The sequence below is a fragment of the Sebastes umbrosus genome, chromosome 6 (assembly GCF_015220745.1).
Source record: "Sebastes umbrosus isolate fSebUmb1 chromosome 6, fSebUmb1.pri, whole genome shotgun sequence".
Lineage (NCBI taxonomy): Eukaryota > Metazoa > Chordata > Actinopteri > Perciformes > Sebastidae > Sebastes > Sebastes umbrosus.
This window is the reverse complement of record NC_051274.1, coordinates 18,313,813-18,335,792: the sequence shown is the minus strand read 5'-3', so window position 1 is coordinate 18,335,792 and position 21,980 is coordinate 18,313,813. Positions and strand designations below refer to the sequence as shown.

The following is a 21,980-nucleotide window of genomic DNA, read 5'->3' as shown; positions in this document are numbered from 1 at the left end:
TCTTGGCTCTTAAACAATCCTTTTAAAGTCCCATCTGTAGGTTTAAATTATGTTTAAGTGGTGTCATACAGTTGAGATTCCTGTTTTACATCTCAGGACAAATTATTTCTTTGCAATTAATTACACTTAAAACAATGTCATCTCAGATCTCTGGAGACAGTTTTTAAAGCTGCAATGAATTAAGATATACTTTAAGTGTTTTATCACCTGTAAGGTGCGGGGACAAATCACACTAACATTTAAAAAAAAAAAGTAAATAATAGGTTTACTGGTTTCAAAGTGCACACAGTTATAGATAGCTATTTAAGCTATGTTCATGCAGTGTTGAGGCATGCAAGTTTTGTTCAAGGACACATTGATGATAGCTGAGAGGCGAGGGCATTCATAATGAACTCTTACCCACATTTTACTGGCCATGCTGGGATTTGACCTCACTGTCTCTGTTACCACCAAGCCATCGCTGCTCCTTAGAAACCAGTAAGTGTTTTCAAGTGGGGTTGTATGAAGTAGGTGTAGATGACGTTTGGCACGCCCCCAGTTTGGAGAAACAGACAGGAGTATCGACACGGGACAAAAGCAATGTACTGCTGTGGACGGGGCCAGCAGCGAAACCTATTTCAGCCACCTAAAAGACAGGCTCACCTAAAAAGATCAATATCAGTGTACACTATATTTAGAGATATTTTCAACGCTTTATCTTGCTGTCAGACAGCCCTTTCCAATGGGGAGCTGAACTGAATGTGAAACTGCTCTCTTCAAAGCCACCAGACTCCGTTGACAAAAACAGCATAGATAAGGTTCACTTTAAGTTCCCCATCGGAAAATACACTAAATATAGCGTAAACTTAAACTCATATACATTTTTTTAGGTTAGCTTTTCCCTTAGGTGGCTAAAATAAGTTTTTTCGGCCGTCCCCGTCCACAGCAGGACATTGCTTTGTGTTGGTGCTCCTGTCTGTTTCTCCAAGATGGAGGCGGGGTGACCGTCATCTGCTGTTTGAATACGCTGACTATGGATAAGTAACTCATACAACCCCATTTCAGAACACCCAAATTATCCCTTTTAGTAGATTATATTACCATATTGAATATTGATGTATTTTCCTATTTTTGTCCATTGTGAAGCAAAAAAAAGAGTTGGAATCACTCTTTAACACAACATTAGTCCAATGCTGCATGAGTCAAAATATGAGTGCGTTGGTATTAGTAGCACAACAACTGAAATCATGGTGATAGGCTTCAGTACCAGCCCCAGTAGAGAACTTAAACCTGCAATAACTAATTTTTATTTTGTTGCTATTTGTGTGCAGCGGAAACAAGTTGTGAACACAGCATTGTTAGCAGACAGCTGCTTAATTAGCCAACACATCCGGCATTTACAAAACAACATCATCATTCATTTGGAGTCGTGTTTCTGGCCACCTGATGAATGTAAATCCAATATTCACTCTCTTCTGTTTTTGTTCTCTACCAACTCCTGAGGGAAATTTCTGAATGTTTAGCTGCTAAATGCTTCACTGTGTTCACCAGCTAGTCGTCTATTTGACGTTTGGTGCTGATCAGGTAGTATGCAGTGGGTTTTCTAGATTTTTTCGCTGCCTGCTATGGCCGAAAACGAGGCTATGAGTGCGGTGAGAGTGAACCAAAACAGTAAAGTTGCAGTTGGACGGATAAACAATGAGCTGAAATTTGATATAAAGCTCTTTAAAGCCGAGGGGAGCTGCAGATTCAGGTGATAATTCTCTGTAGTTTCATCACTACGAGCGACTGCTTTCACATTGTCACGTTATTTTCACATCGTCGGTTGATGTAAAAGTGTTGATTATACAGTAGTCGCTTTAAGTAACTGGCCAAGCAGAGAACTTCATCACATAAAAAAATGAAGTCACTGACAGTTAAAAAACATCGAATGCTGTGATGAATGTCAGATGGTTTTCTTCGATAGCGATCTCAGCTTTGATAGAAATATCAAACATACTAACTAAAAAGTGCCTTTAATCACATGAACAGCCCCCCTGTGGATCTGAGGGAAGCTCTTCACTTTTTTTAAAAAGCTGTTCTAAGATGTTGTCTTTTTGTAAACTTGTCATTTAATTTCTCTTATTTCATTTGATTTCCAGTTCTTTTGCTCATTCTCTGCTTCTGCAGTATATTTATTACGTTTTCTGTACTCTGCGTGTATTTTTTCTCACGTTTTTTTTTTTACTGTATTTGTATGAACTGCATTAATGAAGGTTTATTGACTGATTGAAAAAGAAGCAGTGAATGAAATGGGGAAATGTGATTACTGTATGTCACACTTCATGACATTTACACAAAATAAATGGAAATATGGTATCACATGGTAACGTCCTCGGTGCCCAGTACAAACAAACAGAACAACAACAACTAAAGAGCAAAGCAAACATAATCCTTGTTCTGTAAGCTATTTAATACTAACTCTCCTATTAGTATTCAAAGTCCAGTCTGTTCTGTCCAATGTCTCCTTCACAGCCATTGTTCAAAATAATAAACTCACTTCAAAGCAAAGCTATACATCTTCAAAGGAAGATATATGGAAATGTGCTTTCTAATAAACATCACCATTCTGCATCTAAATGCAAATCATTGCCACAGTGGTAAACACTATATAGGACTCCAATGTTCATGCCTTTTATTTGTGGGTCTCTTTCATTCTTTAAGCCGGTACAGCTGACATTGAAACACTTGTAGCTGCTGTCGACTTGTGTGAATTTAAAGGGAACTTAAGTTTGTACAGGAAATCTCTTCTTGAAACATCAAAAAGAAATGTTGCCCCTTGCTTGAGAGGGAATCAAAGACAGAAGATCAAGCTACTGCAGAAGTAATGAAAGTTTTCTCCTCCTACGACCTACTCTCTGTCACGTGGAAGCAGGCAAAAGCAGAATATGTCTTCAATCACCATTTGTCAGGACAAAGTTAAGAAACGCTGTGAAAATCCAACGCAGAGAATGTTAAGCCATGTTTGTTTGTGCATGGGAGGACTGGAGAGAAGAAGGGAGACGTGGCACGGTTGAGTAATTGTAGCTGTCGCCCTTCTGTCATCTCTCGTTGTTTCAGTGCCATTTAGTGTGAGAGGTATTTGTTAAGCCTGAATGCTCCCAGACAAGCAGGGATGATATACGTTGTGTATGCCAAAGCAAATGGGGGGTCTGTGTACCATGGCTGAAATCAGCGCAAGCAAGGCTTTTCTGAATTTGACATCACCATCTAATTTCCAGCTCAATTTGAGTTTAGAAATTATCATGTTACAATGAAAACACGTACGACACTTCAGGCTTAACCAAACTAAATTAGAAATTATTCGAATGCAGATGCGTATTATCCCCGGTGTGTGGTTCAGTCACTAAAAATTGAATCCAAAGCATAAAATTAAACGCAAATTAACATGTAATTCTCTCTCTTTTACCCTCACACTTTTACACTCTGGCAGAAATACATCTGCACACACACACATAGCAGGGAGGATCAGATTTCTAAGAAATCCCACACCTAGTGGCGCTCTCTCAGCTTGTCCAGCCGTGATTCAGTGCAGATCTCACTGTGTTTATTATAACCCTGCATTATATGTGGCAAGTGTATTGATGCAATCAGAGTTCCCTCCCTCGGTTGACAGCTTTGTCATATCCGACAGTGCGTGCACCTCGGCTGTTTTAAAGCCACATCAACATGACTGATGGCTGGCAGCGGCCTGACCCACACACCCCTAGTGGTGGTTGCATTTTTCTTTTCTTTTCTTTTCTTTTCTTTTATATATATATATATATATATATATATATAACAAAGCACCCTGTCCCTGCAAGATGGATTTGAAATCACACAGCACCTCCTACTGTTTGAAAAACAACATATCACTCTGACACTGAACCAGATGGACCACAGCAAGTAAAGCTTTTATATGGATAAGTGATGGATTCATAGAGTGGCGTGAAACTCCCATAGAGTTGCTTTTGTATGGGTGACAGATTAAACAATAATAGGCCATATTATTTTTCTATTGCTTGCTTCAAAGTTTCCTAAGACATCATACTGTAATGTGTTTTCCCTCAAGGTTAGGTCTAATGTGGCTTTATTCACTCGGTTGCACTGCACTGGGTTAGGGTTGTGTAATCACACCAGATAATTGCATCCCTTTCATCTCAATAAGTGACCCTGTAAGTGCTTAAAAAATGGGGAAACTCAGCAGCTCCCTAAGTCATAATCCTCATCACACATTTGAGAAATAAACAGCTAATAACAAGACCAAACAGATCTGCTGTAAATATCTAGTTATTTACTTTATGTAGCCTCTCGGTTCCCTTTTGACTTCCAGCCAGACAGACAGACAAAAGTGACAAAAATGCAACAGCTTACAGAGACAACAGCCTACTAAAAATGTCAAGCAGTGATGAATAGAGATATTTTATTTACGAATATAAATATGAGCTCACATCCATCCTCTCGCTGTGAATAAGAGGCACCTGAGAAACAACTGAGATAATTTGTGAAATAGATGGAGACGTCATGTTCATCATTACGCAGACATCCCCTCCTTTGCACAGGAAGCAGTGGGAGCTGTCGAGCTGTCTTCCTTCAATGTCTTTAAATTAATGAGCCGTTTAGTCAAGAGAAAATTTGTCACATTTTTGCTTGGTGTGAAAAAGACTGATTCACGTCATTCTGTTCCTTTAAACCTGCAGTAGGCAGAATGTTTTTCGCATTATTGAGCAAAAACTCAATAATAATCTTTCAGCATATTGTAATTCAACTGTTCTGAGAGAAAACTCGATTTCTGCGTCTCCTCATGGCTGTTTTCAGGCTTTAGAGAATCTAGCTCGTGACGGGAGACTCTGGCCAATCACAGGTCATTTCAGAGAGAGAGCGTTCCTATTGGCTGTTCATTCAACGGAGGGGACTGTCAATCAGTCGCGAACTCCGATCAAACTGTCAAACTAGGCAGCGCTGATAAAATACGAATCAATACTCTGTTACTGTAATGCCTATTTCTCTTCTCAAATGTTTTCAGAAAGATCTTGTAGTGTACTGTTTAGCTGTAAAATGAGAAAGTTTGCTCCGGCTGGTGGGCGGTGCTTGGTATTTCCTCAACAGATCTCAACATGGCTGCTGGGTCACAAACCTTCTAATTTTACAGCTAAGCAGTACCAAGATGTTTCTGAAAACATTTGAGGAGAGAAATAGGCAATACAGTAACAGTATATTGATTCATATTTGATCAGCGCTGCCTAGTTTAACCGTTTGATCGGAGTTTGTGAGTGATTGACAGCTGCTCAGAGACGGCAGGCTCCAGCTCGGCTCTGATTGGTTGTTTTCCCCCGGTCTGTGAAATCTTGCAGATGCTATCAGGAGCACCGGAGGACACACAGGCACATGATTTTTTTTAGATTACCTGTCTCATGCACTACTGTCAGGATATAGTGACCACTTTATAAAAATAACTTTTAAAAATCATATTTGCTTTATTTCTACCCACTGCTGCTTTAATGCTGTTTGTTTCACATCTCTCAAAGGGAATGCCACTTTGCTCAGGATACCTGGACTATATTGTTAATGACTATTTACAATAATATTACAATCCAAACCCTGTGCAGGATAAGAGAATAATGATTAATGATATCCTCCAGCATCCATGAATAGCCTCCTTTTCTTTTTTTTTTAAGAAAGGTGATGGTGGAACAATTGCAATATCAAGATAAATACAGTAGATGGCGCTATGTGAGAGAAAGTTACTGATATCATACACACCACGAACTTCAAAAGAAAATTTCCGTTTTACATTTTCTACCACAGACTTTGATTTAGCAAATGTATTTAGCCTTGAACATTTCAAAATGTGGCTCAACATTTGTATTAAATATTCATGTTTTGTTGGCAGTAAGCGCTTAGACAAGTTCTCAAAAAGATGTGGGATATTTGACTTATATTTAACTGTAGTTTAAAAGGGATATACTATAAGAAATATATCCTCCTGAGACCCAGCCCATTGACATCTGTCCTCTGTAGTGGACATTTTGTCCACATGCATATCCTCTTACTCTTTTGACCTACTCTATCAACCCCTGGTGTATTGTAAAGAGAACATCATGGGCTTTCCAGTGATATGGCATTTGTTGTTTTTTTTTAATCAATTTGAATATATTCTCGGTTTAATATCACCCTACAGCCATAATCTGTTATTTTTTTTTCTTTTCACACTGAAATAGTCCTGTAGTCCATTACAGTGGACAATAAAAATAAAGTTTAACAAGCCTAAATTGTTAAGATTTTATTTTAACCCTAAATAGGAAGGAAATCACAAAAAAAGAGTAACTGGAAGACAATTTTTTTAACTCGGTTCCCAGGAGGATATAGTATATTGAGTGTATAGCCTTTTAAAAGCAGCTGTGATGTTTTGCAAAAAAAAAGGTAGACAAATGTAGGTACAGACAATTTCTCCACTAAACCACTCACTATAATTGAGACAAGTCACAAGGTACAAGGTCTGATTGATTCAGCAAATGTAATTTCCTGGGTTCATGCTATGATTTCACACTGCGCAGAGGCTCAATGGTCCTGAATGTGCCAATGTGTGCAGGTGCGCACCGGGAGAAGAAGAGAGGTCCTGTGGGGACAGACTGGATCTCACCGCACCGACCGAGGAAGGGATACAAACAAACACACCGGAGGCTTGAAGGCAGCGGAGCCTAAAGGACTTTTTTTACCCAGAAAGGAGGGCTCGGTTATCTCCAGAGAGCTGCCTCGGTTATTGCATCTGCATCTCTCGCTCAGTACGTGTGTGCGTGTGTGTGTGTGAGTGTGTGTGTGTGTGTGTGTGTGTGTGTGTGTGTGTCTCCTCCTCAGCGCACAGGCGCTCTGCACTCCAGTCTGCTGACACGCCGCGAGGACAGTGCGCACTACACGTCCGCGTCATTGGACTCTCTATGTGGATACAAAGCTCGGTCACAACACACATCCATGGGGATACTTTAGTTTGGACTGCAGCCTGCGACCTTTTACATGAAAACAGGTAAGTGACTTCAGATTATTTGACAAAGGCACAGCATGTTCCCAAATCTCCAACTTGAAACAGCTCTCAGCCAATGGGTGACATTCTTGATCGCTATATCCACTGTCATATTTTAAGTGTCCCTTGAATTACACCAAACAGAGAGGCATGTATTTTTAATTTAGCTTACAAACTCCTCAATTATAGGATTAAAGCTACTGTCCTTCTCTCTCCCTCTGGTACCTGATTGGTTGCACACCGGCAATATTTCTGTTTATATCATGTTTATATCATGTTTATAGCTTATTTTGTATATTGTATACTGGTAGTTTATTTTTTTTATTATTTTTTATTCTAACGTTTTTATCTATTCTTTTTGTTATTATACTGCTTACTTGCACCAACAAAACCAAAGCAAATTCCTATTGTATACCTCTTACACCTGGCAATAAACACGATTCTGATTCTGGTTCTGATTCTGATATTACAACAGCCTCCTGTGTTTTTACTTCTAACATGAAATCCTATCCTGAAGTGCTTTAGCTTCATAAACTGGAGCTGAATTAATGAAGCCATAAAGTGACTGGGGTTGTTAAATTCAGCATATGGCACAAAGTCGCCAGATGAGCAGGGGGACACAGCGAGACCGAAGGAGACAATTGGTCTCTTGTGTGTTTTATGATAATGAAAAGTGGACCCCGTTGGCCAGGCCAGTCCTGAACACAAAGATCATTCTCAACAAGTCCGGTACTGTGGGCGCCGGCTTGGTGCTGAGGCAGCGAGTGTGTGTGACAGCACCATTATTCACCAGGACGCCTAATTGCATTAGTCTTAAACTGGATAGAAAAACTGTCTTGTTAAGCTGACCCAAATGAAAACCAAAACCCAGTGCACATGCTGTTTGGCTCCACCATTCCACCATTAGATGTAAGAATCACATTTGGCAAAGTGCAACTTTTAAACGGACAGCTATGTTTATTTGCCCATACAGTGTGAGGATATTTACAGTTTTTGTTTGCCAGACATTCACAGCCAGTAAACACTAGTCGTTTGATGGATTATTTTCATTTAGCACAGATGGTACAAACATGCTTAATTAACCATATTGTAGGCTTCAATACAATCTTGTATCTCTACGATTGTAATAGCTGGAATGACATGAATGATGCACCGATTCCACTTCCAGTTTTAATAACAATTTTGCATATTATGGCCTAAAATCTATCCACTTTAGGCCTGTATGAAATCCAAGAGACTGATCGTCTTTAGGCTCTTCACTACAAAAGAATCAATAAAAAAAAGCAGCTGGTAGTCGACCAGCTGATTGATTCAGGAAATCATGTTCCCTGCTGCCTGGAGATGCTCATGAATCTTGCATGTGCACCACTCAAGCAAACATGGAGAGAAATAAATAGGACACAATTGCACATTCATTTACAGGTGTAATGCATTGCTTGACTATTTTACTGAAGAACAAGTAGGAGAACATGATTCAGATTTATCTCCCTGAGCACGTAACAGAGATCAATAAAGGAAAGCATTTTATTATTTGTGTGTGTGTGTGTGTGTGTGTGTGTGTGTGTGTGTGTGTGTGGTGATGGGGGCGTCTGCTTGAGTGCAAGTACACTATTTATTCCTGAAAAGGGAATACATGACGTACAATTTGGCTGAGGTGAGAGGTGCACAAGTCTTTTAGAGGAACTCCACAGGGGCACAAAGACAAACCATCATGCATTGCTGGCTCTCTGTCCAAACGCAATTCCTTAATGCACTCTGACTGAGAGTCAGAGATCTAATAAGAAGTGGAAGAGCATCTTCAATAATGAAACCCCACCTGCATCTCTGCTGCAGAGTGAGGGCTGCTGGGGTCGAGAGGCTTCATAAATAACACAAGCCAGACCTGACACGTGCTGCTCGAACGTCTGGGATCTGCCAATAATCCCTCTCATCTACTAAAAAGCTGTTCTTGCAGAGACTGAAGGGAGCAGGGGGGGTGGGGTAGAACAGGCACATTGCTTAGTTTTAGTTTGTACTCATCAAGTAAATGCAGCCCAGTGCAGTAGCTATTAAAACAGTTCTGCAGAGAGAGATCATGGGTATTCAATCACCTTTTACTGACGAGGAGAGTACAAGAAGAGCCTAGATAATTTAGCCATTAATAACACCGGGGAGCAGAACTGTTTCCATTGACAAAACGTCTTGAAACACATTTTATTCTCTTGATTATTTAAGTTGTGCCAATATCAAATTAGTCCTAAATTGTTTCCTGTGCTTCATCTACACCTTGTCGACTTAAAACCTGTAATAACTTGTAGTGCTTTAATTTGGACTTTTTACGAGGCAAGTCAGTATCATCATCTTCACTCAGACGTTAATTTAGATGTTGTTGTCACAGGAGCGCTGTTGTGATCCAAATTAATTTCCTCTCCAATATTTGAAACAAATCCCCTCTAGCAATTAACCTGCATTTGAGCAATTAACCTGTGCTTGTCGCTATCTAATAACTACAGACTCTTGAGGCTTTTTCCAGCTTTGTCGATTGCAATAGATGTCAGTTCATTATCCTTACCAAGAAGTAGGCTGTGTTGTACAAGAAAGGCATGGAACAAAAATCACATGAACACTTATTGATTTGTGATGTTTCTATGCGAGGAAACAGTGTATATTCCGTTGTTTTGGGACCTTCTTGTTCTGCTTATGAAGAGAGCTTTTCTTCTGAAACAGAATGTGACCCTTGCTGCTGTTCTTAAGACTGACCCAGTGTCTGACAGAGCCGCGGGCCGTCCCTCGCTATGAAAAGACAGCTCTGTGTTGAGCTCCAAAGATTGACCCGGCAGGCCCCATGACTCTCCTGTTGTGTCTCACAAAGAGTCTCATGAGCGCGATTTATTTAGTTCAGAAGTCACCCTCAAAGAGGGGCTTTCATGCCGCCTGTAGCTGTACAGAAAGAAGAAGAAACACAGATAGGTGTATGCTAAGTACGCCACTCGAGTAAGTGCTGTACATCAAGCGAATAAGCTAAAAGACTGCCTTCGTGACAGTAATCGGCTTTGCTCTACAGTATACTAAATGGAGGTTTTCTTTCAATTGGCCATCTGCATTAGTGTGTGTGTGTCTGTTTTTGTATTGCGACCAAGGAGGAGAGAAGCTTTTTATCCCCCTCTTCAGCTGCCGAGTGCCTGAAATATTTAACAGGGACTGCACTATTTTTGGGCTTGTGCTCAGTTTGTTGAGGAGCTTATGTAATATGTAGTTTCAGCCCAACATGCACGGCTGCTGTTGTATACCAAATAACATGCCAGCGACTCGGCGGCTATCTTAAGCGTAGTGATGCTGTAAACAACCTGACTTTGCAGCCATGCTGTACGGCACTACGAAGGGTACTGTACGGTGAAACGGAGCGAGGACCCCTGCACCATCTGTGCTTTGATGAATCTAATTGACGTTTTTAAACACAATGTCGTGTTCGTCAAGGAAGCAGGGCCAGGCAGCATCTTCTCGGATTACTTGTTTCTCTGAGATATCGATCAACTCGTCTCTCTTCCCTCCAAACTGTCCCCATCTCTCCCCCTTTCTCTCTCAATCTGTCTCCCTTCTCTCTCTCTCTCTCCTCTCCTCTCCTCTCTCCTCCGAGGTGTCAAATTCTCTGACTCATGCCCTGGTGTGGAGGATGGGAGGAAAGCAGGGATGAAAGAGAAGAGAGGGAAGTCATTTTGCAGATAGAGAGAGTGACCTTCATCCAGCGAGAGGGATGGGATAAAAGCTGGAGTTAATACCCTGCCAAAGTGTATTCTCCACCATGCCAAAAAAACCATTCAGAATGATATATGGTCCTAATAGAAGCTCTCTCTAATAATAAGAAGCATGCCATTGTAAGTCAAGGCAAGGCAAATGACCAGAAAATCCCAGTGTTGAGTCCAGAGGGATAAACACTCTGGAGAAGTCAAACTGTATAATCGAATGAAAACAGTACTGCAGCGTGTGACGTACAAAGCAAAGCAGAGATTTTACTAAATTTACTCTGAGAGATGTAATATGAAAAATATTAGTTAGCAGCTGAGATCCAGCTTCAATATCACATCTCTTTGGTTTTAGCTTCTTAAATCTGATGATTTGCTGCTTTTCTTTGTCATATATGATAGTAATTTGAATGTATTTGTTTTTGGACTGACTCTCGGAAAACAAGGAATTTTAAGATGACACCTAAGACAAAGTTTTCTTTATTTTCTGATATTTTCAGTGCCTGAAATGGACCGGTACTCGCAAGTAATGAGTACTGGCACTTCTGTTTTTTGTCCACATGAGTACCCTAACGTCTACAACGTACCACCATCTCCTGGTGAGTCTAGGTGCGCACCCGAAAACACCCATGTAACTGCATCTCTGTGTAAACACATTAGCGTTTGGTACTCATTCTTATTATCTAATTTAATCTGAAGGCCAACAGATGTTATATATAACAGATACATATATTCAAGTTAGTTTTATTGTAGCATGTATGCAATATTTGGATATCATAATATGGCATAAGTGTTGTCTTTTCTGGTTTTAAAGGCTACATTACAGTAAAGTGATGTCATTTTATGAACTTGCCAGACTGTTCTAGCTGTTTTATTATTTGCCTTTACCCACATAGTCATTATATCCACATTACTGATGATTATTTATCAAAAACTTCATTGTGTAAATATTTTGTGAAAGCGCCAGTTTTCAACCCTACAATATGGTCACAGTATCGATATTGAGGTATTTGTTCAGAAATATTGTGATATTTGATTTTCTCCATATCACCCAGCCCTATGATCATGTCCTGCAACTGCTGAATTAGAGTACTGGCACCTTTTTTTGGTCCAATTCAGGCACTGGATATTTTATCGACAAGACGACACAACGATTTGCCGTGAAAATAATGTGCAGATTAATGTCATCGATAATGAAAGTTAGTATTAGCCCTAAACGGAGATAAGGAAAGCTAAATGTGCAGTAAATGGGCTTGGGCCACACTGTCCCCATGCTAACTAAAGCCAGTGTAAATAAAGGCTCAGACGGTGTCGCTGTGTGTCTGGAACCAGTAGCCACTTGGGAGATAACAATTGACAGCCCAGAAACGCGGTTCATTATCTGCATGTTTGTGTTGTTTTCATCCCCGCTGGCAATAATGAGAAGGAGGAAGGAACTCGGGTTTACCTAATGAGGAGACGGGATCCTTTGTGAAAACAGCACTTGATCAATGTATGTTTCTCCCACAGTGGCTATGCTCTTTCAAGGGTATGCGCTTATTTAGCCAGAACTAACTAAATACTGCTCCATCGTGACCGTCACAGACACTGATTGCTGAGGGTAGACTGCCATAATGGAGTGTCAATTACACCGCTGTTCATTAGCTATTGGATTCACTCGTAATTATGCAGATTCTGCAGCCAGATTGACGTGATTGTAAGTGGCCGTGACAAGAAGAAGTCCTGTGAAAGGGATGATTTGCGCCACTTTGAGATATGACATACTTTGCAAATGCAGCCGTTTCTGATGTCAATAATTTGTGGCTCAGAGCTGTCATCGCATCGCTGACAGTGGAATAAGAAATAATCTGCTTTTGTGTAAAGATAAGAGACTTTTAGTTTCAAAAATATGTTTAGGGGATAAGGGAGATATTACAGCATTTTGTTATCCAAATGTCAGCCGGAAATCCCGCACAGTTTTGGAAAAGATTCATCATCCTACATTAGTAATTTTATCACGAATTAGAAACTTTCATTGCAACTTTTCAGCAGATTTTTTTTACACAATCTGCAGGAGATCTTGTAGTTTTAATCACTGTTTAAAAACGCCACAGATTACGGATTGAAAACACACTGCTTTAGGGTAATCTTATCAGCGCCGGGCCACATTTAGGTGCGGTGAACGCGGCTGTTTGCCTCCCCTCTGCTGCAGGGAAGGAAGCCGAGCTGGCTCCAAGAGCAGCAGGCAGCCCAGGGGTCTGATAACCCTCTCTGGGGCCCTGTGGTTGACAGGCGGCACGCTCTGCAGGCTGACACGGTTATGCTTTAACACCAGATGAAGCCGGGGGCTGATAGGAGAGGACAGTCCCCTCTGCCCCGAGGACTGACCCCTCCCATTATATGTGACAGAGCTGGGACAGACACGCTGAGAGATGAAACACTGCTCTTTAATTTCAAGCCTCTCCTGTTTCACAACTAAAGCCCTCTCCTCCCGTCTCTCTCTTCTTTTTTCTCTCTCCCTGTCTCAGTGGAGCGATTGTAGAAGTGAAGAAACCTTGTCATACTTAAATCAAGTGCTTTTAAGTGTTAAAGTTGTGCGATTTAGCCGTCACGTGTCATATAATATTTTAATGAAAATCAGATGACAGTTGTGGCGTTGTTAGATTAAGTTGCTGGTAGAGCAGCAACGATTAATCAATTAGTTGTCAACTATTAAATTAATCGCCAGCTATTTTGATAATCAATAAATTGGTTTGATTCCAGCTTTTTAAATGTGAATAGTTTCTTTACTCCTCTATGACAGTAAACTGAATATCTTTGAGTTGTGGACAAATTTGAGGACGTCATCTTGGGCTTTGGGAAACACTGATCAACATTTTTCACAATTTTCTGACCTTTTATAGCTCAAACAACTAATCGATTAATCGAGAAAATTATCGAAAGATTACTCAACAATGAAAATAATTGTTAGTTGCAGCCCTAGTTGTCAGCGCTGTCGATCAGTTCACTCACACAGAGTTTAAACTAAAGATTTTTAAAACTTGGATTTTGAATATTGACTCAAGTTTAATGTAGCTACAGCTGATATCATTTCTGAAACTCTGAGTGGAGGTTTAAATTGTGCCTCATTTGTACAAGAGCTTTAGGTTGCATATACAGTCTTCTCTCAGCTGCGTTGAAACCACTACGGTACGCGTCTCGGCTCATAAAGCAATATCACTGATGAATCCCAGCGTGACTTACGGCTGTGATGCTGTTAAAGCTAATCCAAACATGCAGCCCCTCTGTGAATATTTCATTCACATGGAATTGAGTTAATTTAATCAAGAAGCCTCTGCATAACGTCGTAATTCTTCTGAAATGTAAGTATTCTTTTTAATGTGCAGTCGTTAAATGTGTAAGCCCAATACTTTCCACTATTTAGGGCTTCTACACATACACCTGGGAACAGTATGTCAGTGGTTCCCAACCTTCCTCTTTGAGGGACCCTTTTCTATCATTGAATAAGTGGCATATTTTATGGATGTTTCATATTATATTCAATGCATAACAATAACAATACAGAACTGATTTAAAAAAAATAACTGCGGGAAGTTTGTGTAAAATTTTTTAGGAAATTTTAATACAATTTTCTGTCTGTATTGACAAATTCAGTGTTTTCTTCTCCTTGACGCTTGGCCATTGTTCTATCAGCTCTTTGGTTGTTTTAACTGCGTACTTTTCTAATACAAGACAAGGTTGTTTAGCAGAGAGGGAAGGCTCTGTGAATAAAGCTTGTGTTCAGGTCTTCACCGTGACCTTATCCTGTTTATATCTAAAATAACAATCCAAACTTTCTTCACAGAAATGAATGAAATGCTGAGATATAGGCCAACTCTTGGCTATACTATATATATTTTTCTAAACTGTCTTACTCCCCCTAAAATAAAGAAGGTGTCGCGACCTCGTGTTGAGATTTGGTAACCCCTAGTGGGGTTCGGGACCGCCAGGTTGGGAACCACTGCAGTATGTAGTCAAGTTCACAGACAGAAACTCCAAATGGCTGTTTACATGTGTTTTGTACACCTTATGTGTTCTCGTGTGCACACGTTTGATCCCTGAGGATCTTAAGTTTGGAGGAGACGACTCTGACTGGCTGACCACTAGTGAAGAGGAGTCTATAGAGGACTCTTCTCTGTGATTTGTCCTTCATCATCACCTCAGGAAATTTGCTCTCATTATGCCATCCCATGTACTCAAACATGGCAGTAGGCTACTTTGAGTTTGTCCATGACAGATTGCTGCAGGAAATAATCCTCCTGTGGAGCTGCTCAGCAGATCAAAGCTTGTTCGCTCTTGTGTTTCAACAGGACAGTTTCTGCGTATGTGTGTGTGTTAATGTGTGTGAATCGTTGCCTTCTTTCATCCCAGCAGCTGTACGTGGGTTTGCGTGTGCTTTGTTTTGGTGCACACGGACTTGTGAATGCAGCCGTCTCTGTGTGTCTGAATGCTCTCTCACCTCTTGACCTTGCCATGCGCGTGTACACACGTTGACACCCTCTCACTTACTGCTCTGTGTGTGCCCACCCGGGGGACACCCTATCCTCCCTGCCGCCGTGTGTTTATCAAGCAGACACTCAATATCCCTCTGCATATGTACTATATGCAGAGGGGAACCCTGTTTCTGCCTTTCACCATGGAGACCAGGCATGTCCTCGTTCCTTCTTCATTTCCTCTAAGCCGGCCCAGAGCCGTCTGTTGTGTGAGGGACATGGCTGCCTCTGAACAGGTGTCCAGTCCTCCAGACAATCGAGTTGTACAACATCCTTTTCATCTCGACTGACTCTCTGGAGTGAATGCTCCTGAAAACATGGCAAGAAAAAAAACTATTGCTGACGGCTGTCAAGAGATGTTCGCTGGTTGCTTTTATCCGTGACATCTTTGATGTATGCATCCGAAAAAGAAAACACCTCTTGATATCTTATAGGATAATTACAGTTTATTACATCTTTCGGTAAAGAATTGGGTCTTGTTATTGTAGTTTTTGGCATGATTCCAATCTGTGATTATAACACTACGTATAAGAGCCAGTTAAGCACATATTCATATCTGGTAAATTGTTTATCACGTTACATACAGTATGTTCTGATATCAATGACATTCATACAGTAGTTTTACGTATCTTTTGAATAGTGTATTAAGGGAGGGCTATCTATAAACTTGTTTTTTGTATTTGATATTATTCTTTCTAGGGCTGAAACTAATGATTGATTTCATTATCAATTAATTGAAATGTCCAAAAGTAGTTAAAGAAACCCACATGCCAGTTTCCTGAGAATCCATGATAAGTAAAGATATTTAATTTACTGTAATATATGACAAAGAAAATCAGCAACGTTTGAGAAGCTGGAACCAGGAACTTTCTGGCTTTTTTTTTGGTTGAAAAATTACTGAAGCAATTATTCAGTTGTCAAAATAGTTGGAGATTAATTTTCTTCCGATTGAGTAATGGCTTTCTTTTCAGCACAAATTATTTCCTATTAGAATCCAGGTACATACTGTATATTTTGATCATTTACAACAGGTAATGGTGTTGTAGTGTGCATGTGTAGGAACGTTACAGAAAAAGAACATTTCACATGTACCTCAAAATAAAGTGGTTAAGATAATTTGGCTTAGAAAGAAAGAAAGAAAGAAAGAAAGAAAGTTTGTGACCCGGCAGCCATGTTGAGATCAGTTGAGGAAATACCAAGCACCACCCACCATCCGGAGCAAACTTTCTCATTTTACAGCTAAACAGTTCACTACAAGATGTTTCTGCAAACATTTAAGGCAAGAAATAAGCATTACAGTAACAGAATATTGACTCATATTTGATCAGCGCTACCTAGTTTGACCATTTGATCGGAGTTCGCGAGTGATTGACAGCTGCCTCCGTTGAATGAATAGCCAATAGGAACGCTCTCTCTCTGAAATGACCTGTGATTGGCCAAAGTCTCCCATCACGGACTAGATTTTTAAAGCCAGAAAACAGAGCCATGAGGAGGTGCAGAAGTCTAGTTTTCTCTCAGAGCACTTGAATTACAATATGCTGAAAGGTTATTATGGGATTTTTGCCCAATGATGCCAAGAATATTCTGCCTACTGCAGGTTTAAAGGTGCTCAACACAGAGCATATCTATTGCCTCCACATGGCTCTCAACATGGAGCCGGCGGCTAGCAGTTAACAGTGCTGTCAGAGCTGTGGGTCGGGACGGCGTTATCAGCGGAAATCATCATAAGAGTCGAGTGCAGTTCAGAGTGCCGCCCCTGCTAGCCAGAGGGGCACAACAGCGAGACACTAAAATGCACACATGGCCGGCCCGGCTAAACAAAGCACAGAGAAGCTCTGATTACAACACACACAGAGGGAGAGCACCTTCACTTCTCTATATCTTTACATAGCAAATGGTTGTTTGCTGCTATTTTAATGCTCTGAATTTCGACTTTACCACCCTTAACTGTTGACTTATGTACAACCTATGTGATTATCTGGCTGCTGGTGTTTCTTGCCACATCAGACTTCATTGTAGCGATGTCATCATGTTTTCAGATTTCAGCAATACCTTTGTTGAGTACAGTGTTAGCATAACTGACAGAAATGATGAAATCTACAAATTTAAAGACCCGAATTGCAATAAATCATATTTCTCCTTTAATATAAATTACTTTAGCAGACTGATGGCTTACCTCTTATGGCCATTTGTTTTTGTGTCAGTCATTTAGTTTCACAGAGTCATGCTTAATTCAGTGTATATATAGATGAATACAAGCAGTGACTCATAACAAGCAGCTCCTGCATGCTGGATTCAGTCAGGCAGAGCAGGACCAAGGTTACACAGTCAGTGACAGAGGAGCAGGTCAGTGGATGTCGTCTCCACCTCTCTCTCCTGTTCTGACTGTATTTTGGCAGCCTGGCGCTGCAGTCTGCTCTCTGCTAATTCCCTGTTCTGAGTTACCAGGTCTAATTTAGAACAGAGGGGCTCTGTTCATCCTGGAACGCTGCTGCTTGGGATTCTGGAAATGAGGAGTTCAGAGCCTCTCCGCCCTCACACAGACACAGAGCACATGCCTTGTTATCAACCCACAGAGCAGCACATAATGATCCCTCCAACCATTAGCTCCTAATGCAATAAAGTGCTAACATTTTAGCCATGCCCTTCAGTGCCTAAACATAATGAAGTTAGCCCACGGGTTGCACAAATGTGCTCTGTGATAACACGTGTTCAGGATGCATCGATCAAGCTTAAAGTCAAAATTGCTTGGCCTTATATCTGTAGCTAACAGCAAGCAAAATGTTCCAGTTTTTGTTTATCTCCAGTCAACCCCCCTGGGCTTTGTTTGATATTTATGGAAATTGTATGGAGATGAGCTGAACTGATGGTTTTGTAAGTGAAACCAATGAGCATATCTCTAAAAAAAAAAGCAAAGGAAGTTTGATTTGGTGCAATATAATCCAGGGAAGTGACACTTTACTCCACTTACGAGCACATTTTGACGGGCTGGCATGTCAGGCTTGTGCCGCGGCCATGGAGGGGAATATAAACCCCACACACGCAGTCAAGCTCTGTAGGATCTTAAGAGGGATGTGTGTGAGCATTATAACGTGTCTTTGTAAGCATCCAGTCAGTGCATGAATAAATCAGCAAAGCAGCGATGGCCTTGTGCACCGAGCAAAAGCAATAAACCTGCCTACAACAAGTCTCTCAGGAGCTGGATCTCATCTAAAATAACACCCATTTATTAAACATGATCTCCTCACAGAGCTCGCCAAATCTACAGACAGCATGCAGATTTAGAAAAGACACACACATATGCCAGGCGGCGTCAGTAGGATTGCAGCAGTGGGCTGGTGTACAGTGGCTCTGTAGGCTGGCTGGAATGCACTTGGCAGAAAAACAAGTGGCCTTGATGAGTCAAAAAGGAGAGGAGACTTTGTTACTGCACATGAGTGTCAACATGATCCATGACGACAAAGGATTCCTGTGATATCTCAAATATCTGAATAGCATAATTAAAATCAAATGCTTTATATTATAGTATTGAAAGCAGAGCTGATGCGATTAGTCGATTAATAGATTAGTCAATCAACAGAAATTAATCTGCAATCACTTTGATAATTCATTCATTAACTGTTATTTTAAGGCAAAACACAATGTTTTTCCCTAAACTTAACTTAGTGGTTTGGTTGCGTAAACCTAAAGAAGCTTTCTTGTTTGTGTTCAAAACGTAACATTCAGTTTTACAAGGTGTTGCTTTTAATTTTCGCGCTTACTTTTACAACATAGTAGGCCTAGTAGACCCTTAATGACCCACATCTATGGTGCTTATAGCGACCGATAACGCCTATTTAATGGCCTGATAACAGTTGAATCGGATGCAGCTTGGTACAGACATTCATGCTTCCCAGATAATAAATCTTAGTGACTTTGTTCAGGTCAAAGTTTTCACTTGTCCAGTGAAATATCTCAACATCCACCAGATGGATGGATGAATTTTGTACGGACGTGTATGGTTCCCACGTGATGTATCCGAACGTCTTCAATGATCCCCAAATATGTGTCTGCAAACATCATCAGCATAATAGCATTGCCATTGTGAGCATGTTAGCATGCTGGCATTAGCATTTTTTACTGCTCAAAGCACCGTTGTGCCAAAGTACAGAGGGGTTAGCATGGCTGTAGACTCTTCTCGTCTTGTATGCTTCTAAATATGTTTGGCTAAACCACTTGGTTGGACACTCCCTGATGTGACATCTGAGGTTTCCAAAGCTATTGAACCATCCAACAAGCACTTCTGATGGAGTATACCGAGTATATAGTCTTGTTATAGTAAAAATGCCAAACATTCTCTGGATCCAGCTTCTCAAATGTGAGAATTTGCTGAGTTTCTTTGGGTTTTGGACTGCTGTTCAGACAAAACAAGACAAGACAGGATATTCTGCTGACTTTTTTCTGACATAATGAAATTAAATAACCTGCTGATTAATCTATAAAGAAAATAATTGTTAGTGATAGCCCTAACTGAAAGCATTTGTAAGCATTTGTCACGTCCTCTGGAAATGTAAGTAAACTCTCCTTGCCTTTAAAAGGTGCAGTGTATAGGATTTGGCGGCATCTAGTGGTGTGGTTGCAGATTGCAACCAACTGAGTACCCCTCGGCTCACTCCTCCCTTTCCAAGACTGCGGTAATGTGAGCCGCCGAATTCAAAACTGTGGTAACACTGTTCGCCTCGCTCAGAGGTCATCCTTACCACAATAACACTACACTAGGAGCAACGGAAGTCAGATGCCAGCTGGCGGTACCACGGTTTTGCTCATTCTAAGCTAACAAAAACACAATGATTCTTAGTTTCAGGTGATTATACACTAATGAAAACATAGTTATGAATATTATATTCCATTTCTGCTAATAGATCCCCCAAAATGTTACACACTGTTCCTTTAAAATCTGCTAATCACACAGCATCCACAGCGAAGCTATATTTATGCATCACATATATATCCATCTACTTCCCCTGTCCAGGCTGACAAATGTAAGCAAATATAAATCAAGAGGAAACATGAATGAGTCCATGAACTAATTATACACATCACGCTGAGACTGAGCATCCAGGTGACTCGCACATTAATCATCATACCGTATGTGGTATGTCACATTGCTGACATGCACGTAGCCACATTGTCATTCAGGGATAAGCAGCACAGATGCTCCTCGTTTGCTGTCTGCGTATAAATTCTGCCCATAACGGTGTTTTCTTTTCTCTCTGACTGACTGTGATGGAGTAGATATAGAAACCAGGTCCCCAAAGAAATTCCAAACATTTTCAGCTAATGAAAACTGTTTTGAATTGAATTTGATTAACTTGGGATGAAACTCACGCCACGCTCGGCTGAAAGGAAATTTCTTTTCTCTTTAATCCAAATTCAATCAAGTCACTCAACTCGCTCTGAGAGAGACTGCTTGTCAGTTAATGAAGACAGTGTGTTAGTCATCGATGGCCACCCACCCGCAGTCTGTTAGGACACCAAAGCTCTGATGAGATGCAACATCGCTGACACCGCTGGTGCTTCTGGTCAATATCCTGCACACACAATGCTCTTCATTATGACTTTGTTATGAATCACCATCAATATTACATCGACTCAAACTAATGAAGAAGCTCCTCTCAGTGATACTTGATTTCAGCGTTCTTTCAAAGCTCTTTGATGGTATAAATGTATTGTATTTCGGCTTTAATTTGCGTCCTCTGTGCAACTGAATGTCTTTGATCTCTGGGAATTATCATTCAGTCAACAATGCAGTTAGAAACAGTACGAGCACGCTGTTTCCCAGAAATGAACTAGAACACGACCATTAGTTTAATAGTGGCACATAATGTTCAGTGAATGATGACAGTGAATTTCTTGAGTGTATGTGAGTGCACATGAGCTACATCTTGAGTGCAAACAATGGTGTATGTGTGTGAGCATGAATGTTTGTGACTTAATTCAAACATTTCTTTTGTGGGATGAAAATTCTTTTGAAATAATAACTTCAGTCCTTCTTTTCTCTCTCAGAGCGGCACTGAAGGAGAAGCCAGAGAACGAGCGCTGGTCTTTGTTTGACTGTGTGACCAGCGAATGAGCCTTGTTCATGCGTCTCCCTGCGTGCCACTCCCACATCACTATGAACTGTGAGCAGGACTTTGCAGACGGGGGCTTGGGAGTGACCCTCACACTACGACTGCTCATGCACGGAAAGGTATGAGCCTCCTTCTCACGTTGTTTATGAATGAATGAATTGCATGCTGCAGCACTCGGGGCTTTGTTAAGCATAAGATTTGTCACCACCTCATAAATTATATACCAGAAATTAATAATATTAATGAATAATGAAATGCCACTACAAGGATTTTAAATGATTTGCTTTTTGAAATTGTATTTAGTCAACGTATTCTCATACAACAGTTTGTATGATATCTAACAAAAAATGATTCCTAATTTTTTTTTGTGTTTTCCACTAATGTCCAGCAACACGTGTCAATTTCTGCTCGTTACCCGCATACAGTCTTTTCAAAATAAACCTCCGTTTTCACAGGAAACAACTTAGTTTGGGAAATTTGGGTTAAAATTGTTCAGGAAGTGGTGTAACTTAAAGCAGCAGTGGGTAGATTTGGAGCAAATGTGATTCAAAAAAAGTTATTTTTATAAAATGGTCACTATATCCTGACAGTAGTGCCTGAGACAGGTAATCTGTGAAAA

General features: G+C 40.5%; 2 protein-coding genes across 3 annotated transcripts in view; one reads left to right on the top strand and one right to left on the bottom strand.

Annotated features, from left to right (window-relative positions):
* LOC119489590 (dystroglycan-like) overlaps positions 1-21,980 on the bottom strand; it is a 73,936-nt gene that overhangs the window by 27,229 nt on the left and 24,727 nt on the right. The gene's annotated exons all lie outside the window — the stretch shown is intronic.
* The window catches only part of LOC119489592 (poly(rC)-binding protein 4-like), a 42,397-nt gene continuing 26,977 nt past the window's right edge, over positions 6,561-21,980 (top strand). For both annotated transcript variants that reach the window (XM_037772248.1, XM_037772249.1), the window contains exons 1-2: positions 6,561-7,021; positions 21,297-21,480. In XM_037772248.1, coding sequence (XP_037628176.1) covers positions 21,373-21,480 — 108 coding nt within the window. In that variant the 5' untranslated portion in view covers positions 6,561-7,021; positions 21,297-21,372. The remainder of the gene's footprint in view (positions 7,022-21,296; positions 21,481-21,980) is intronic.